Source organism: Rissa tridactyla, chromosome 7, assembly GCF_028500815.1.
Source record: "Rissa tridactyla isolate bRisTri1 chromosome 7, bRisTri1.patW.cur.20221130, whole genome shotgun sequence".
In the NCBI taxonomy this organism is placed as follows: Eukaryota; Metazoa; Chordata; class Aves; order Charadriiformes; family Laridae; genus Rissa; species Rissa tridactyla.
In genome coordinates, this window is record NC_071472.1 from 29,218,287 (window position 1) to 29,238,771 (window position 20,485).

Here is a 20,485-nt window from a genome sequence, read left to right on the forward strand (position 1 = left end):
TTCAAACATCTTAGAGGCTTGCCTATTCCAACAAAAATTTTGGAGAATAAATGGGAAGAACTCCTTCGAGTTCCTGATTCAAAGGAGTTTGCCTAGCCCTTTCTTTAAAATCCTCACGGTGGCAATTCTGTGCCCTTTTGAAACAAACATCTATTAGGATGACTGGTGCAGTTGATCCAGCACAGAGGCTGGGAAATAGATTTGATTTTCTACAGCTACAAAAAAACCTGCATGGAAAAGTCTTCCACATATTTTTCTTCTTTCTTTAACTTGTTTTTTGTTTATGACACCATTAGAAGCCAATTCTTCATGGTAAAGCTTCGGGTTAGAAAGGAAAGTTTATGTTATCTACTGGAAAATTGCCCAGATGCATCTCAACTGGTAGTTGCACCTAAGTGAATGTTACTTACAGGAGCAGTGGCAAATTCCCACTTCCAAGAGTTTTGTAAGCTAAGAAAGATCTGACTGACAGCTGACCTTGTACAGATTGCTGTACCAGCAGCAGCAGGTATTTGTGTAGGAGGAAGGATATGATTTGGCTCATCACTTCCTAGAGTCTATCCTTAGTATTTTTTCCTCCGTATAATTCAATTTTCTTTTTAATTCTTAATTAATAGCGTTATAAGCATCTCCTTCCACCCACTGAGATTTCTGTACTTGTATGAAGCTCCTAAAGTTAAGTAAATGTGAATGTCTGTCAAGCACAGTCCTTGCAAGAGACGGTGTACGTTTTATGTATTTCGAGTCAAGACTAATTAATAGCTAATTAGTATAATGGAAGTAATATAAAGCAGATGCAGAGAAGACCTTGTGGAAAATTATTATGAATTAGATAATATGTGATTTGGCCAAAGCAAGCTTGCAGATAAGAATTAAAGTAGTGGCCATGTGGAGGGACAATCAGTGTCTGTCTATCTCCTACACTTAGGGAGTAATTTAATCAGGTTTGCTATTGTTAGTACTCGGTGCTTCAAGCTGTTCAGTTTTCACAAGTAGGTAGTTTGGGCTCTGATCTGCAACATTCCTACACAGTCAAAGCTTCATGTACAAAATGGTCGTTTATTGAGCAGTTTAATCCTTTTTAATACAGAATAGGAAATAAAGAGGCAGAAAAATAAAATGCAGTCATGGCCTGATTTAGTGTTACTGTGGGAGAACTCTTTTTGCTTTCATACAGAAATATCCATGGGTTTTGTCTGACATTATCCCAACCTTCTCCATTTTAGCCAACTTTTGCCTATTTTTCTATTTGAGCAGTACAGCATTTCATAGGTGCGTAAGGCAGTACTATTAAGAGAAATAGGTTCACTATTGAATAAGACTTCTTTAATAAAAGAATCTTCCATTATGAAATGCTTAATGCGGTCATTGAATGTATTATGCTTTTCTGTGTTTCTGATTACCTCTTTCAGCGACAAAGATGTCTGGAAAAGTATATGAGCCATATGGCATATGAAATTATTTTACATGTAAAAAATAAGTGTTCCTGTTTAAGTTAGTTCTAGGGAACCTTATAATCTTTAAAACATAAGCATACATGTCTTGTTTTATATGATTAACTCATTAGGTTTCCAATTTTCATAGAAAGATGTAAGGGATATCTTGACTCCTGTACATGTTGAAGCAAGTTATCATCTGGGGCGTCATATTCTACAGAAAAGAAATGCTCAAGAATTTTCACCCCTTCAACCTGTTCTTCAACGAAGGAAAGAAAAAGATGTTATAAAAAGCAAGGTTAGTGTGTGAGTTCTCTTTTTTTTTTTTCAAATGCAGTAATAAATATTCACATTTTAATCTTCAGTTAAAAAAAGCTTCACATATCCATAGCATGCAAAGGAATGCATTTCCCAGGCCAGCATCCAGTGCCTTGATCTTAATAAACCAGTGTGCTAAAAAATGCCTAATTTTTCGCTAAAAAAGAAAATCTGTGCAGAACTGGTATACAATTCGTATTGTGATTTAAAAAAAAAAAAAAGAGGTATGTGCAGAGAACTTATACATATGTAATGTATACCTAAGAACACACAGGTATGAAATTCACTCTTTGAAATATTCATTCTTTTTCAACTACACAGGATTGTTTTTTAAAATTAATTCCGTGTTAAATACATAATACCATGTTGGTATTATTTTTGAAGCGTTTCAACAATATTGCTGAAATATTAGTTCTGTGACGGTATTGCAGCTTTTCAAACACAAAGTCTGTGGGGAAAAAAGTGTATTCTGTATCCTTAAATGAGTACGAAACTAACTTTTTTTCTCAAAAAAAAACTTATTAAGGCTTTTATTCCAACTTAATGTCAGGATGCTTTGAATTTTTAACTACCAAACGGTCATAAACATATTATGACTTTTCACAAACAGTAAGCTTCGTGTAATTCGGATACAGTTGACTATCAGAACCCTGAGATATACAAAGCTCCTTTGAAATGGCTTGCTTTTCCTTTTCATCTTCATTCAAAATTTTGTTTTAGAAACCACAGAGTTAGAGAGAAAGAAGGCGTTGTTGAATATAGTGACATAAATGTGCTCTGGAGCATACTGATAACCAACGCACGGACACAACTCGTGGTGACTGTAGTCTCATCAAACCTTACTAACAGTACAATAAGCAAAGTGTGTGTAATGAAATTCTCTCGCAAAAGTTAATGTGCTGTATCATAGGGGAGACTGCAGAGACCTCAGTTCTGAACGCTCTGCCTTTTATATGTCCTACTTGTAAAAAATCAGCTGAACATACACTCATTGCCTTTCCAGAGTCGGTCTCTCACAGTTAAACCTCTCTGTTCTTACTCTGGGCGTGCAGAATATGTTTGGAAAATTGCAAATCATCGCTTGATTCAATTGTTTTTAGGAGCAAGAGCTGTTAGCCAATTCCAGATACTCGGTAACAAGGTGATAGGCTTCTTTCTTTGAAAATACTTTTTGCTCACTATAATATGTGTAATTCACTAAAGTGCTTTTTTATTTTATTTTATTTGTCTTTTATAGTTTGTTTTTGCAAGATCTTGCTCACAAGAAAATTGTTCTGCTGACTTGAGAGTTTCTGGAAAAGTTGCTTTTCCAAAGTAAGTACAATGTGGCTTTCATCTTTTTGGAAGAGGTTCAATAAAAATTTTATCTAAATTATTCCTTAATCTTTTGTATGTAAAGAACATTAATTTGCAAAAGTAGACTGTGGACTCCCTGAGAAAATATGAGGAGTGAAGTTGTGTTTGGTTGAAGAATATTTTTAAATTGTAAATCTTCCAGGAAATGTAACAGAAGTGTCCATAACTGAAAAAATGTTCTTGCATAATTAGAAGACTTTACAGCTCATAAAATATATCTGCTTCACAAAAAGGTAAACTTGCATTCGACACTTCATATATAACTAGGCAAAGGTGCAGTACACAATGCATACTAAATATGTAGACATCGTAACTACTGTTAAATTGACGAACTATCAATTATTTCTGCTGCTCTTCCGAAGATACTGTACTTGCACTGTACAAAGAAGATACTTCAGTTTTGTACCGACATTGTTATATTTATTATTTCAATTATGAACTAATTAAGTGGCTCTTTTTCCTCATTTACTTAAGAATATTACATCTTCAGTTTTATACTGCTGATTGAGACACCAGATGGTTGAGTATTATGCGAGGTTCAGACTCCTTTTCCCTACATGAATTAGCTTGCATTTTCCAAAATTAATTTTGTTTTGTGATTTTTCATTTACATCCCTATCTTTTTTTATACCCTTTAGTGTGTTTCAGTTTTCCCCATTCCTTCCAATTAGGTATCACGTTTAAATCCTGTTATTATGCAAGGTAATTAATGCACTTTCAAAGTATTCACATACAATTATTATCGTCTTGCAGAATCTGTATTACACCAAGCAACACTTTGTGAGATACGTTTTTATTTAGCATCATGTTTGGAAAGTTTTAAGCCACGTAACTATCGTTTCCATTCAGAATGGATTTTAATGATTTGATTTTAAGTTATATTTTATCATCACAACCTTTTTCTTCAATACAAGAAATATGGGCTGTTGCTGTGCAAAAAGAGGAACTGTACCTGTTGTGAATCTCAGATAGTTGGGTATTTTGTGTGTGACCGGGGTTTTCGCATGTAATTTATCACTTTTCAAGTTGATTCTGCTTTAATCGAGATACTAGGTTGAACCAAGCTAAAACGACACCGAAAGATGATGACAGTTACATAATGCTGATTAATCACACCTGTGTGATCCTGAGCACAAGCTTCTTCATCTTCATAGGTTTCACAATAAGATTAGTCTCTCGCTTTAACGCGTGGCCTGTAGCGTGAGTCTTCAGCCCTTCGATTTTCTTAGGCTTGAAGGTTATTTTATTTGAACGATCATAAACTTTCCAGGAAGAAAGATTGTGCAGCATTTCCACGTGTGACGTTAGCAATGCAGTTTTCTAAGTATTTCAAAGCTCTAAGAAAGGAAAACAGATTACAACAAACCTGCTTGGCATTAGGTACCCATAGCAGATTCGCAGTGTAAATAAATAGGCTAAATATCTTGATAAAGTGTGAAGTATCACCTTAAATTACATTGTGCCCCTAGAATCTCGATTAAAAACTAGTTAGCTGTGAAGCGTTAATTTATTTTGTCTAGACAGAATGCATTCATTATCCTCGAAAAGCAAAGCAAACACTTTTCATCTTGAAAGAATGAAATCAAATAGGGGTGTCAATGTAACGCTTTACTTACCGAGTTATGAGTCTTCATGTATACACTATCATGTTTTGTTTAAATTGCTTAGATTTTGGCCTGCTCTGTAAATTTCTAGTCCACATCATGCATTTTTTAATGAAGAATGAAATTTGATTACCAGGGAAAAGCTCTGGTTCAGCTTTGTTGCCGTCCCAGATGTGCACCTGGTGCTTTTGTGTACTTGTGTGTTAAGCTGGGAGGCATCTTTGTGACAGCATCTTGTTAATGAGCTTGGCTTTAATGCATAGAAGAGGACTGAACGGTAAGCGTATAACTAGTAAAACAACTTTAAAGTTTAACCGAAACTTAATCAAGCTACCGAAATGTTAACATTGTGTTTTTCTTTAATTCGCTTTTGTCTTGGAACCTATCTGCTTATGCAGTGCTTTTACCTTCTGTTGCTTTTCGAAGTGCCAGCTTCTTTCCCAAAGGTGTTCGGTGACTAATGCTTTGGTTTCAAGCCAGAATATCTGATAAATGTCTATTTCTAGGCAGCCTTTCTACAAGTCTTAATTAAACCTTAATGTCAAGCTGAAGTTTACTTTTAGCCCCCCATAGGGCGTCTGCACTTGTAACATGATTATAGAACATTACATAGATCATAAGGCAGGCGTGTTCACTGGCCCTCTTTGTCACCTCTTTCATATTAACTCAGTCCTTTACTTTGAGTACAAAGAGTGAATTTTGAAATAATGTCTGAAAACACTGTAGCCAGAGCACGTTGCTCTTCTCGTCTGTGAAGGACAGGAGCTATCTTGGAAAAGCCAGAAGCGCGACTGGTCTGATAACAGCTTTCTTGCTCTTGCATTAATGACCTCAGGCCTTAAAAAGTACAATCCTGGAGTTGGCCATCCTATAACCGGTGTAGTCCCTGCAGTTACAGGGCTGAGTGAAAATTCTCCTAATGATCTCCAGCTGAGCTTTGTCAGAACCAAATGAAATTAATTAAAGGAGTAGTGGCGTAAAGTTTTTGCATACAAGCTGTACGTAGGATTCCTTTTCATTTACGATAATTATTTTTATAGGCCGTATGAGAAGAAAACATATCTCGCTGTAGGAAGTATGAAGACTTTATTGTTGAACGTTTCTCTGCTTAATGTTGGAGACGATGCATATGAAACTGTCCTCCACATTCAAATCCCTAAAGGTCTTTATTTCATCCGAGTTTTAGAATTGGTAAGAACAAAAAAAAAAATCTGTCAAACAGTAATCCTTTGATATTTTTTCTTTTTCAGCCAAACATTTTTCAAATTATGTTAATGGATTGTTGAGTTTCTTTAGGTACTGACAACCTACACACACACCCCCCAGAAAAGCTGACAAAACTCTGGTTTTTAAGTTCTCAGACTTCTACCTACCCAAACCACATGCAATTTAATCAATACAGCTGACTTAAATAATTTCAGTAACAGGATGTGATGGTAACAACTAAAATTAAAAAAAAAAAATGGTTTTGAAATGTATTTCAAGATGTTACTGCTACTTTTTGTCTGATGATCATGTTTTCAGTGATCACAGAGATCTCGTTGGACCTGCTCTTTTTCACATAGTTTTATGACGAAGTCACAAATCTAATTGTGCTCTCTTTCTGCCTTTTTAAAATAAGTGCTCTCTGCGTAGAATCCCCCTTTCACAGGTTGGCTTTGAGCGGATCTGGGTCTGATGCATACGCCTCAGCTTCACTATTAGCAAACAGAAGATGAAGTAACAGGATACAGTAATCAATCTAAGGATACATTGATGGACAATATGAGCGTTCTGTATGTTTGCATCAGTGAAATAACAAACACCCTAGTTCAGGGAAATATAAGCCACCCAACTTCAGTGTGTACGTGTGATTTGAAATGTCCGAAAAAAGCAGTTTTCTTTTAATCATTAATAATTTGTCCTGTATTTTAGGAAGAAAAACAGATACAGTGTGAAGTATTAGATAAAGAAATGCATGCAGTGAAACTTGAGTGCAGCGTTGGTTATTTATATGTAGATCAAAAATCAAAGGTAAGCTACATATGAAGTTACGAGCTTTAAAAACACCCTAAATATGTTATGAGGATTTTCGGGGGGGAGAAAAAACCCTGTTTTTCAGAATCTCTCCTTCATTCCCGACTAACGCCTTTTATCATGTTGGTTTCTGAATCTTTCTGCTACTTTTAAAATTAGTTGCTTAAACGTTCTCTGGAATAATTAATTAAGGGACAACATAGTTTGTATTATGCATCAACTGATTGTGCTTGGCTTCTTAGCCAAGGTGCCTGACTAATGCTATGAACAAGTGTGTTAGGTCAATAGAAAGGGAGTAGAAGACACAAAAAGCAAGTATTTTCTTAGTTCTGAATTTTGTTAGAGCAGGAAATTCTAAAGGAGTTTAATAAAATATTTTTATTAAATCTGTGTGAAGACACGCTATCATTTGCTATAAAGAAAATTTTATTTGTTCTACAGCTGGATTTTAGTTTCCTCTTGGATGCAAGCTCATTTACCAGAGCAGAAGATGACCTCAACATCATCATTAATGCTACCTGGTAATGTCTAATAAAAATTGCTCAATGAAAAATATTACTAGCTTTGGAAAACGGAATAGGGAATGCTGAAAAGACTGAGCAAAGCACAATTGCAAGAAAGCACATCGGTTGCAAATCTGTAGAGAAAAGGAAATTATAAATCCCCAGATAATAGATATTTAAATAATGAGCAGGTTTCCGCCTGTGTAAAATGTTCCTTTTTTTTTTAACTGCCAGCCATGTTGTTACCATTAAAATATTTTTGTTTTAATAAGACAAAAGATCTGTTTCATATTTGTGTATAGAAATAACGCATAGTATATGATGATGCATTCGATACTCACTTTTCTCTCATTGCATTTTTATAGTCAAAATGAAGATGGGAACATGTTGCTGGATAACATGCTAACTTTAGTTGTACCTCTAAAATACGAGATTGAGTTAAATGCTCATGGGTAAGTCACCTATTGCTATACCTGCACATCCATAGAACTGCTTTCTTGGTACTGTTCTCAATTCCCAAAGCTTTTAAGCAGAAGTGCGATGTAGCTGAAAAATCCTGGGAATGAAATGGTGCAGCTGTCCCGGGGTGTGACCCTTCCACTTCTAAGATTTTATTTCCACCACAGTGAGATGAGACCAATGGATATCTATGGTGCTTCAAACTTCTCTCTTAACAGACTAAAATTTTTTAAGAACAGGAATATTTTTTATAGAAGGAGGTATTTAATAAGAGCACAGCAGATCCTCATGTTCCTTGCTTAACATGTATGTTAACATCTGTGGTCTACGTTAAGCATATCGTGGGAGGTGTCCCTGCCCAGGGCAGGGGGGTTGGAACTAGACAATCTTTAAGGTCCCTTCCAACCCGAACCATTCTATGATTCTATATTCTGGGTTTCCTGTGGGGCATTCATGGAACATAGTTTTGGGTGAGGATTTATGACTTTTTCTGATTCATCTGCTTTTTTAAGAGGAAAGAGTACAAAGGTAGAGGACTTCTACTCAGTGTTCCTAGATTTACTTTAACGCAAACTCAGGTGTTTTCTTAGAACCAACCTTACTGGAGATAGCATGGAGCAGAAAGTTATGTTAACAATGTATAACAATTCCATTAATTTACAATTTCTAAACCATTGTAGATTTGTATCACCAGCTTCGTTTGTTTATGGAACAAATGAGAAAGATTCACCAGCTACGTGTATGAAGGAGAGCATCAACTTCACTTTCCATGTAAGAGTTTTTCTTTGTAAACCCTATTATCCTTGTTTTGAAGGTTACCACTTATATTTCCAGCGTGTCTAACGAGTCTGCACAGTCAATAAGAGAACTTTTTAAGGGCATGGTGAGCAACTATTGAGCATTAGCACTGGGAAGTGGCTGTTAATCCCTCTTTGAACACTTTTTTTGGCCTGGACAATCTTCTACTGAATGGTCACAGAAAAAATACTTAGCCCAAGCAGGATTGAAAGTGGTAGAGCATTTCTGTCTTGCCACTTCCTCGGTTAAGAAACACTTTAAAAGGAATTATCTTATGGTAAGCAAAAGGAACTAGGAGCTCCTTGTAAGAGGATCTATAGGTATCAGATTTGTCTCCAATGGATTAAAAGCAGGAGTTGGACATTAATCTCTCCTAGTTCCTTTTGCATGCTCTCCCGGAAGGCAGTGTGTATGACCTCAGGGTAGTCATCGCAGATTAGCACTGCTTACTCATTGGCTTCAGAGAAGTGAAGGGTTCAGTAAGCCTACGCAATGAATTAAGAAAAATGTTACAACTCCTAGCAGCATCCACTTTCATGACAGCATAACAATGCAGGTGCTACCCCATTCTGTGAAGTTTTATGTATTTATACTTTATATATATGTTTTTGTTACTTGAATAGCGACTGTGAATTAAAGCTTTAAATGTATAACATCTTCCCCACAAGGTTATCAGTGCAGGACCAAGCATGGCTCCAGATACAAACTTAGAGATAATGATACCTAATGCTTTTCCACCCAATGACTACAAATTATTCAACGCATTGGATATCAAGGTAAGCACAAGTTACGCAATATAATTTTATTAGCTATATGAATTCTATGAAAAAGAGAAGCAGAGCATAGCAGAATTAGGTACTAAGTATGTGTTCAGTTTGTTAGCTATAGTGAAGCAGTGCGAACAAGAACAGGATGATATTTCAGCCCCATGAGTTTTAGAATTCCGAAAGTAAAAATTACATTCCTTTTGAGCTTCTTGCCTTTCAGAAATCTGTATTCTGATTATTATCTGATGTTTAAATTCTAACAGTGATGATGTTATTTTTATTTCCAGACTACAGTTGGACAGTGCTCCTATAATAAATATCCCAGAATCTGTAATGCAACAGAAAAAAATGAAAACATATTAAAGGAGGTCATCACTTTCTTTTCAAAGCCTGCTAAGAGACAAATGGTAAGGTCTGTCTTCAGGCAGCAGTGGGAAATAAATGATCACATGAATGAGCCTTAAGGCAACAGTATACCTTATAGAATGAGGTCACCAAAGCAGTCTTCCAAGGATTTGTGGTGCGACCTGTGATATGTTTGATGTAGTCATAAGTGACGTTAGTGAAAGAGCTGAGATCTGAGATGAGAAAGTTAATTAATGACACGTCACTAAAGTCAGGGTGGATGAGAGTCACCTAGAACGACCTGCCGAAGGGTGATGTAACTGAATGAGTGGGCTAACAGAATGGCAGATGAAATTCAGTTACAAATCAAAAACGATGCGTGTAGGAAAAGCAGTCTTAATTTTAATTACATGAACTATGCAGATTAAATATTCATTGCCTTTTCCACATCAAAAAAGTGCCATCAAACATAACTAATAAGAGCCAGGTTAAAAAAAAAAACAAAGTAGTACTCATGGTGGAAGTTCTTACTGAAGGATGTTATGAATGTCAAAAATAAGTGAATTCCAAGGGATACTATACAAGTTAATGGGACTGAAAGTCATTAAGAATTACAAAGTATATGGAAATAAATTTTGGCTTGCAAAGCTCTTATTAAAAATATTTGGGAGGCTGGGAGAATATCGTACGTGCCTGGCCTGTTCAGGCTCATCCCTCTGCACCTGCTTATGGGCCCTGCTGGAGATCAGATACTTGACTCTGTAGTCCAAACCAGAATTGCTAGTCCAGTGGTACGTTTTTGAGGGTCTGTTCTCAAAGAAATCTGTGTCCTGCAACTTGCATTTGATAAAGTACAATTTTGTTTAATGCTTTCATCTTAAAAAAGAAGCCGGACATTTTAAAATATGTTATTTTAAGTGACTTTAAGTAAGCATGTTACAAGGAACACCAACCAATGACTGCAGTAGAATATCAAATCAGAAGTTAGGCACGGCTGTCTAGAACAAAGAATATAACCATCTACAGGCTTGCTTTTTTGTCTTACCCAAAGTTGAGTGAAACGGTGCTAGCTGTCAGTGTACAAGTGTAAGAATCAATCAGTTATACTGTTTATACTGGATATCATCTAGTCGTTGTCACTTATCATTCTTGATAAAAGCTAATTTGAAATAACAGTGTAAAAAAACCCAAACCCATATAACCAAATTATGACAATTGTTATTATTCAGTATAAAAATATTTGGATTTTTAAGAAAAATGATCTGTTGCCGTCTATAACAATTAGGTTGGCCTCTTGTACTGTTCCTTTAGCACCTATGGACTGACTGATGGATGGCAGCCTGGAGTTACACCCTGGCTTTTCAAGAACAAACATGGATTTTCTTGTTTTACTCGGTTCTTGAGTGTCTTTAATGCTAAGATGATAAAGTTGATAAACTTCAGTTTTAATCTTTCCCTCCCTTCTGCAGTACTGCATGAAAAATGATAGCCTTTGCTTACAAATACATTGCAAACTTGGAAATATGGAAAGCGGAAAAGAAGCAACCATTCAGGTGCATCTGGAGGCTACGCCTTCGCTTTTAGAAATGGTAACACAAGAATTTTTCATGCCTTGAAATGTTCCCCTCAAGTATATTTGCAGTATTCTTTGCACATAAATTCTAGGTATTAATATATTATTGCACACTGTATGATTAAACCCAAATCTTTTAGGTGTTAACCTATTTCTTGTTTTCAAGGTGAAATATGAAAAATGAAAACCACTGAAAAATATGGATTTTAGATTATCACTTTATTTTACACTGTGTATTGCTTTGCCCATTCTGTCTGGTTTATGTAGGACTGGGATTTAATTTCAACTCATAAATTGTACTTTTCTAAGAAAAGCAGCATGGATGTGGACTTAAGTAAAATCCAACTGGGCTTTATTCCAGCTTCTGGTCCTCATTTGTTTTGTGATCAGAAAAAGGCACCATTGTGCGTTTGTGGGAGATTCTGTTTCTGCAAGCAGCTGTGTTACCATTTTTGCTGGGTAGGAATTAACATCTTGAAGTTATTTTTTTTTAAAGGAGAGGATTTTTTTATTTTTTAAATCAGGATGATGCATCATCGTTGAAGTTTGAAGTAAGAGCAACCGCCTCACCAGAAAAAAATGCAAAAGTTATTGAGCTGCACAAGGACAAGCAAGTTGCATATGTAAGATTCTTTTAATGAATTTGTGATAAACGGTTAAACTAGAAAAACCAACAACAATTAAAATTGTGAAATTCTATACATATCTATAAACATGCAATGAATATAGTGTTAATTACTTAAGAATGTAATTAATTTTCCTAGTTTGTTTTAGTACCTTATAGGAAAAAAAAAAACCAGTTAGCACTAAACTTATTTTCTGCTTTCCAGGTCTATTTGGAAGGAGTGCACCACCAAAAGCCAAAATACCGTGTTACTGTGATAATTATTGGCATAGGCTTAATAGTTGGTGTTACCTTGTTTTTGCTTCTTTCATTTGTATTGTGGAAGGTAGGTTTTCAGTGTTTCTCAGTTGTTCTCAAGTCAGGAATTCGCATTGTTGGTGGATTTTTGGATCTCTTAATGCAGATTAAAGGATAAATATTATTTTATTATGATCTTTCCTTTCTAAAGAAACATAATTCTTCCTGTAACGTGGGAGGGTTTTTTTTCAAAATACTTCTCAGTTTTCCTTCACTTTTCTTCTGCATATTCTGCATCATCTGTTATTCAACAGCACAAACCCCAAGTTTTATATGGCATCTCATGTTTGCAAATGATTTATATAATTTAATGACATCAAATGGATCATTGTTGTGGGATAGTGCTCCTTTTTTACTGTCACTTGACACATGATGACTAATAGTCTACAGCTACAGTTTCATGCCAGAATTAAACGTTTAAGATTTTAAACTGCAACATAAATGCTAAAAAAATCCAGTGCATGAGTAGAAAAGAAAACTGAAGGATGTAGCTTCTCTGGCAAGCGATGAAGAGGTTGTTAACTTCTTTGCCTACACGCAAACTTTCTCCATCCCTCGTTTTTCCCGGGGAGGTGTATGAAACAAATTTAACAGAAAGGTTTTAATACCATTTCACATTTTAAAAAAAATACTGGATTCTGTGGAGTGTTAGAGTTCACGAGCCCACAAGTCCTTACTCCTTGCAGGAGAGCACTAGCCTCCCAAAAAGTAAAAGAAAAAGAAAACCCACTTTTTTGATGGTTGAGTAACGCTTGATTCCTTGGTATGACAAAGCAACGGCAAATGTCATCATTCATAAACACCGTATATATGCATTTTATTTTAGTTTATCTTCTATGGTTTTGATCTAATAACAAAGATTTGCTGACAACAGATTCCAAAATTATGTATTTCAGATTGGCTTTTTCAAAAGGCAATACAAACCAGTCCCTCAAGACAAGGACAGAAGAGACAGCTGGAGTTTTACAACTGGGAACAAAGATGAGTAAGACGGGAAATAAACATTTGATTTTAAAATGAAGACTTTAAGATTCAGGTTAATTCACAGGAGAGACATCAGTAACAAGAAAACTGGTCTTGAGCTCACACGCTCTTACAAAATACACTTTATTTTGTTGAACTGTATGGAGGACTACACCTTAGAGTACTGTTGCTTTTCTAATATGAAAATGGTGAAACAGTTTGGTTTGAAGTCTCACAGTAACATTTGAAATGCCACATATATATATCTGGTTTCAAACAGACAGAAGAACACTAAAGATAAAGAGAAGAAGAATTACTTACCGGAAAGAAGAATTTCTAGAAAATAACAACGTTTGGCCAATTCTGGAAAATAAGATGTCAACCACATTAGCATGAGTTATTCTATTAATTCTCAAGTTTCAATAATCTTTTGATTAGACATTGAAGAAGAAATCCTCCCTCATCTTGCTGTGGCAGTTTTACAAGGGTAAATTAGCTTAAATTAATAGAAGGACCATAAGTAGAGTGCACGGATGTAGAAAACAGCTATCAGAAGCTCTCTTGGGCTTCTGAAGGACCTCGTAAGCTTTGGCTTCACAGGCACAGCCACAAGACTGCAGAGACTTAGACACCCAGGCAAGCCAGAACCAGCAAGGTCAAAGGTGGATTCAGAGCAGGGAGTTCTGTGGGGTAGCCTGGAGACGCAGCACAGAATCTTCTCTCAGCTGTAGGAAGAGTAATGTATTGGAAATCATTATTTGTAGCCATCTTTTACATGGTACTTGCAAGCATGACCGAATTAGTTGTTTCATCATTTCCTCAGATATTGCTGCCATGATGCTTTGGACTTCTCCAATGAAATAATTCGGGGGGGGGGGGGGTGTTTAAGCAAGTATTTATTTTTATTTATTTGAAGATTTTTCTATAGTACTTAGCATAATAGTATTTGGTACTGGCATTCTTCCAGGACCTGAAAAAATAAAAAAGACTTCACATGATGACAAAACAGAGAAACACATACCCAAAAGACTCCAAATGCCAACCTTACTGGGCCAAATTTTATATTTAGATGTGCCACCCTTTACCTGAAAGAAGTCCTTTGGAGAGCTAGCTTGGGTTCTCGTGAAGTTTTCAGATAAATACCATCCAAACAGGCATCCTCAGAAGCCACTCAGCAGAAAGGCAAATGCCTGAATAGAAACATGGTTCAAACCACTGCTCTGCTACTACAGGAAGTTTCTTCAGCTAGATGTAAGTTTGCACTGCCACCTAGCTTTGGGGAAATAGTACAATCCAGGGGAAAAAAACCAACAACGCATTACTTTGCTCCCCAGTACAGCCAACTGGAGAATGTACAACTTCTTCAATAACTGAGCTTATTGCACCAGCAGTACGCAACGTGGCCTTTCTTGCCCTGCCCTTGACGTCCTTCTGAACCGCGAGGAGAAATGAATGTAGCATGTACACACACTTTGAAGCCGCACCACCATTCGGGAGTTAGCCTGAGACTCGAAAGCAATGCAGAGTGCCTTCACCAAGCACTTCTGCTAATAGAGCGTTTGGTGCCATAAAAGCCACATTGTCCACAGAGCCTAAAGGTATCAGGGACCATTTTGTAATTTCCTTTCACTTCGTTTGATGCCAAAGATGTGAATCGCTCGAAAGTAAATTTTCTCTCTCAAATCTTCTGCAGTGTAAAGACAAATGAATGTGCATATATTTTTAAAAAAAATCAAAATAAAGTATGTGAAGAATGAAATATTTTCTTGCAAGTCTATGAAAATGTACACAAAATGCTTATCTTCCAAAGGGCTTTAGTGAATTTTTGCACTTTAACCAAAATATCTTTGAAGAAGAATGAGTTTGATATTACAGCATCTTGTGAAAAATATACCTCAAATACCGGAAGGAGCATTAACATTCTTTTTAGTACAAACAATGCAAAGAAGTGAAAAACTAAAGCATTTTATTTATCTTTGAAGTAGTTTACATAAGTCAGTACATGTGATAATGTTGCCTTGGAAATTGTATAATTCCTATTCAGATTTTATTATTAACATGTAAATGTTGGCTGCCTCCTCTTAGGATAGGAAGCAAAACTCAATTAGCTTTTATAAGCCAGGTTGACAAAAAATGAATGTATACTGTCCTGATGATGGCAAGGTTCTAAAGTATCGCTCAATTGCATTTTATTAAAAAGAACCCCAACAAGTGAAGCACATGAATGCTGTTTCTTCTGCGAGTTCAATTATTTTGTTAATTTTCAGTTATGTAATAAAAACAGTTAAATCTACGAAAAGTAGCTGGAGTCTCCTTCTTAGACAACTTTAGGAAGGTTAGTTTGAATTGCCTTAACATTCTAAAAGTCCTTGATGTGAATAGCATCAATTATAGTAGTTTAACTGGAGACTACTCACTGTGACTCAGACCACGGCTATGAACTGACGTGAGAGATTCCAACCGGACACGAGGAAAAATATTTTCCTCATGAGGATAGCCAGGCAGCGGAACAGGGGTGCAGAGAGGCTGTGTTGTCTCCACCCTTGGAGGTTTCAAGGCTGGTCTGGGTGAAGCCCTGAGCAAGCAGATCTCATCTCGCAGCTGGACCCCCTGTCAGCGGGAGGTCGGGGCAGAGCCCTGCTGCGGCCCCCGCCAGCCCAAAGGATGCCCTGACTCTGATCCTGCTCTGCAGCTGCCAACTCCACTGCAAAGAGCAGAACTAGCTGTAAGATGCCTATAATAATTATGAATTTGGCCTTTACTACTGGCTGGGTTTGTCCGCAGAAATTGCATGAGATTTCCAACAAGTAACAGCGTGTTCTTTCTTAGAAGACAAATAATAAATCTGCAGTGCTTTAGGTGCAGTACTACTTGGTTTTGTGTATTTATCACAGGGAAGAATTCTTCACAAATAGTAATTAAAGTACAGTAGCTATAGATCCTATGTAAAGCCTTGGGCCCTTGATTTAGAAGATCTTAAAGGGCTGAATTTTACATTAAACGTGACTGCTTACTGAAGAAAGAACTTAAAGCAACTCATTCTCACCCTGAGACAATTTCATTCCATTATTTGTCAGCCGCCTTCTGAACGATTCATAGACAAGTCACCAGGAAAACGTTCATTATCCCCATGGTCTTGCAGACGGGTGAACTTGTTGATCTGCTACTTTTCATCATCTCAGAGAAAGCCAGTTCCCAGGAAGAATAGAGTCTTAATTTGCTGCCATCTCAAATAATTGTATTAAATAAGTTACAAAAAACCCAGATATTCATAAAAATTACATTTATGCCCTATAAGGAAGTTATAAAAATTTAGGTAAACTCTTTAAGTTATTTATCATAACTATTCTCAGCAATAACAAAAACTATGCTGAGTATCATTTCAGTTCTAGGATAGACAAAATATTTTAAAATATTTATTTTGTACAAAGAGTAGTCTTTAAAGTACATTTCAACGAAGAAAAGCCGTATAAGACATCAGCATATTCTATTGCTGTTTGACTAGAAATTATTTGAAAGCAAATACATTAAGGCAAAATTAAAAATGATAACTAGAAATGGAAGTACTTGATTAAAAAAATAAATAAATTCTATTTTGCCACCATTCTTCAGCATGAGGTGGTACCATACCTGCACTCACCGGCTCTATTTGAACTGAGCTACCTGACAACACGGATAGCAGCAGCAGACTTAAAAGTATCTTATACTATATTTATTGCAAAAGCTAGAATAATTTTAAAGAAAAAAAAATATTTTCTTCTATTCTGATGGACACTTGTCAAAGCCCAAATTTATAAGAAACCAATATAATCAGTTTTCATTTTTTCTTGTTAAGCCTGTTTCTTTACAATTAAATACAACCTGATAAAAATATATATAACTACTTGATAAAAATTTAAATGCAGAAATATTACGAACATCCCAGTTAAGCTTCTCCTACAAAATGAATTCAGTGAGTGAAAGCCTGGGACCTTGGAAGGCTGTGCAGAGAGGTGAGAAAAGGATTCTTTAACACTGAACTTGCAGCGTGTCCCTTCTATATGCAATTGCACGTTGCTTGGGAACTCTCCAGGTCATCAGTGTCCACTCCGTAGAGATTAATAAGTTGAGGATGGACCCTGTGAAATGAGGAAGTCAAACTTTATCTTCATTAACTCTTGCAATTGGCGCACCACCTCTGGGGGTTGGGGGGAAGAACAAATACGTACGAACTACTACATGGAATAAAAACAGGTGAATTACATTTTGACAATTCATCTAAGGTCATCATTCAAGGCCAGGTTGGATGAGGCTTTGAGCAGCCTGGTCTAGTGGGAGGTGTCCCTGCCCAGGGCGGGGGGGTGGGATTAGATGATCTCTGAGGTCCCTTCCAACCCGAACCATTCTATGATTCTATACTCTTTAGAACTATATATTATATATTCTATAATATGATCTGCCTTTTATTTTACATACCAGGGCATTACTCTGAGCTCTGTGCCTTCGGCTAATCCTGTGTGCATTGCAGCAGCACGAGCCACCGCCCATTTAATTCCACTGATCATCCTCCGATTGCCCTGTGCCGTCCCAGTCTCTTTCTTAGCTCCCACACACGGAGACTATTCTCAAGCAGCAGTTTCCCACAATTGAACAGCTACATGTTTTTATTAACCTTACACACACTGCTGTCCAAGCAGGAATCCTTAACCCAAAAGGAGCTCCTCCCAGGAGTCACGGACCTTTATATACATCTGTTCTGCTCTAAGAAACAGGAGGGTAAAGTAACCGGCAGAAAGCAGAGAGGAAGTAGAGCTGGAGGCTGATGAAGCCCCAGAAAGGAAAGGCCACGTGGGTCCTAACGGACCTTTCCCAAGATGGGCAGAAAGCAACAGGGCAGAGGCCCAAGCAATGGCCAAAGGGCCAGACTGTGCAGTGCACAACAGAACTATTCTCATAGCACTTACAACACCCCGTTTTGGTGTCATCTCTGTTATATACAGGTGTAATACATTTAAGACTGTGGCACTAATCTGTTACAGGTATACAGTCCATAAACACAACGCTTAGCCTTACCGAATGTGAACTTCTGATGCTTCTTTCATTAAGTCTCCATCTATATTCCAAGGGTAATTTCCTTCTGCAGAAGCAGGATTCAAATGCGTATTTTCTTTGGCATCAAGCCCATTTTTAGGCCTTGGTTGTACTTTTACTTCTTGAACCGTGTAGGTCTCAACAAAGGGAAAATTGAACTAAACCAAACACAGATATATATTAAATGAAGATGAAAGATATTGGGGGTAGCTTAGCAACAAACTGTATTACTTGAAATTAAAAAGCTTGCCTTTTATTTTTTTTTTTACTTAAGTAAATGGGAACACTTAACCCAAGCTTTGGCCACATGAGGCATTATACATTCCGTCTAGCATTTATAGATTAACATGCTATTTTTATCCTAAATAGCGCCTCAGAAAAAATGGTAGCGCTCCATTTGCATTCCCATATTGGACTTGCTGGATCTCCAGGTGGGGTGGTATATTTTGCACATGCCAAAAATGGCACATGCTTTCAGGATATGTGAAAGTCCAAGCAGATTTTTTTCCTGTGCTCTGTTCATTATTACCAGTAATCCTGCCCTAAACAAGGCTAGTTAGAATTCTAGTAGATGGCCCTTTTACGTTTAAAGGAGGGTCCACATCTCCTTGTCTAACTACAAATGCAGAGAGAGAAGCAAAGCCTTCCTCCAAAAGCGTAACTGGAAAGCATAAACAATTTCCTAAGTGCAGCTGTTAGTGCTGTCACATGGAATCGTGGCAAAAATTGTGACCTCTCCCCCAATCTCCCCGACCGTTGATGAATTCAAACCTAAACCTCCTTGTAAAAGTGATTTCCCATAATCCTGAAACATTTGAATGAGCAGCCGGGTGCTCAGGCTGCGCGTTGGGTATTTAGGACAGCAATAAGGGCGCTGCCTTTGGATGCTTCATTTTTCTCTTCAAAGACAGAATAATGACCACAATTTTGACATGCTGTTCTGCAAGCATTCGTAATTAGATGGAATGCACACCTGCTAAAAATCAACGGTCATAATCCACTGCTACCAGTGTAGCGTGCCATGATCTGATGAAGTTACGGACTTTACCTATTTCTGACAGAAGTGCATGATGCCCCCTCAGCCTGTGTTCTGCATCTCACTACTACACAAAATCTAAACACAGCGTGCATTTCCTTTATTGTGGTGAGAGGGCTTTACACCCATAAAACTATGGTACAACACAAATACAATTTAAACCACAACAGATGGGCTGAAATAGGCTAATCGGTATTAGTCTAGTGATTTAAAAAAAAAAAAAAAAAATCAGATAAAAAGGGGGCTAATGTATTCTGACAGGAAGCTAAGTCTCCTTATGAGGAGGCAAACATTAACTCTTGCAGCCTATCTTTTCATAATCACCAGAAAGAAATTAACAGTACCTGATTTTTTACGCTGGCATATCTTTTCAGATGTTTTATAAACTCTGTTCGAGAAGTATTTTGTACAAGAATAAGAGCCATGCTTCCATTATTTAACCTGAAAAGCAGACCAATTTAGTTCCCAAAAGAAAATTCATTAATTTGGAAGTTTAACAGGCTATTCAATAGTCTAGATTTTTTTTAAAAAGCTATCAAGAGTAAATTAATAGAATAGTCTCAATGGTTTTTTTACATTTTTTTGCCAAACCCCCCCGTAGAGCAATATAAACTATGCAATTGAGGCTATTTAGCATCAATATAATATACACTGTAACAATAAAATCGTACTCCCTTACCAATATCCTTAATTATTGAACCAATCCAAATTATTGAACGCAATACATATAATTTCTAAAATCCTGGTTTTCTATTTAAGTGATGGTTTTTAAACACTGGGCATCACCAATTTGTCTTTTTGCTTTTCTCTCCAGCAAGGTACGATTACCATAGACGCTGTGAGGCGGAGCTTTACCAAGACACCGTTGGCATGATGCAGGCGAGCACGTCCCCACCACACAGCCCAGTGCAGGTGGGTTCACTCGCCTCCTCCATTAACACTCACGCTGCCCTAACAAAGATCCCCATCTTCAACTATGCCACTATTCAAACTCTCTACGCCGCTCTCGGTACAGTTCTACTTACGCGTTTCACCACGCACATAAAAGTTAAAAGCTAAGGGAAATTTTGCACAAGATAAAATAGTCATATACTGGAGATTAATCAAGAAGAGACCCTACAGCGCAGATACGCAATGGGTATCCAGTCGCCATTGATATTTTAGCATCAATATTTGGGTTAGACAACGAGCTAGTATCAATTCACACATTCCTTAATGCAACTGTCCCTTGTCACAGCAGCGAACAACATAAATCTCAGCGCACTCATGCCTAAGTCCTGTTTAAGCTGTAGAGACAAATCGATGTTCACCAAGAGGAG

The 20,485-nt window shown here is 37.0% G+C and overlaps 2 protein-coding genes across 3 annotated transcripts in view; one reads left to right on the forward strand and one right to left on the reverse strand.

The window, feature by feature from the left end:
* The window catches only part of ITGA4 (integrin subunit alpha 4), a 40,120-nt gene extending 24,567 nt beyond the window's left edge, over positions 1-15,553 (forward strand). Inside the window, exons 16-28 of one of the 2 annotated variants that reach the window (XM_054208921.1) lie at positions 1,585-1,734; positions 2,992-3,068; positions 5,755-5,905; positions 6,629-6,727; positions 7,172-7,251; positions 7,599-7,685; positions 8,373-8,463; positions 9,159-9,266; positions 9,545-9,664; positions 11,072-11,191; positions 11,700-11,798; positions 12,006-12,125; positions 12,994-15,553. In XM_054208921.1, coding sequence (XP_054064896.1) covers positions 1,585-1,734; positions 2,992-3,068; positions 5,755-5,905; positions 6,629-6,727; positions 7,172-7,251; positions 7,599-7,685; positions 8,373-8,463; positions 9,159-9,266; positions 9,545-9,664; positions 11,072-11,191; positions 11,700-11,798; positions 12,006-12,125; positions 12,994-13,086 — 1,395 coding nt within the window. In that variant the 3' untranslated portion in view covers positions 13,087-15,553. Of the gene's footprint in view, positions 1-1,567; positions 1,735-2,991; positions 3,069-5,754; positions 5,906-6,628; positions 6,728-7,171; positions 7,252-7,598; positions 7,686-8,372; positions 8,464-9,158; positions 9,267-9,544; positions 9,665-11,071; positions 11,192-11,699; positions 11,799-12,005; positions 12,126-12,993 lie in introns of those variants that run through there. The other variant, XM_054208922.1, reaches the window with a different exon arrangement.
* Positions 15,554-16,531: 978 nt separating this feature from the next.
* Positions 16,532-20,485, reverse strand: part of CERKL (ceramide kinase like) — a 58,344-nt gene continuing 54,390 nt past the window's right edge. The window contains exons 11-13 of the mRNA XM_054208923.1: positions 19,511-19,607; positions 18,113-18,288; positions 16,532-17,178 (exon numbers count right to left, since the gene is read on the reverse strand). Of these exons, the coding sequence (XP_054064898.1) occupies positions 17,097-17,178; positions 18,113-18,288; positions 19,511-19,607 (355 nt within the window). The 3' untranslated portion in view covers positions 16,532-17,096. The remainder of the gene's footprint in view (positions 17,179-18,112; positions 18,289-19,510; positions 19,608-20,485) is intronic.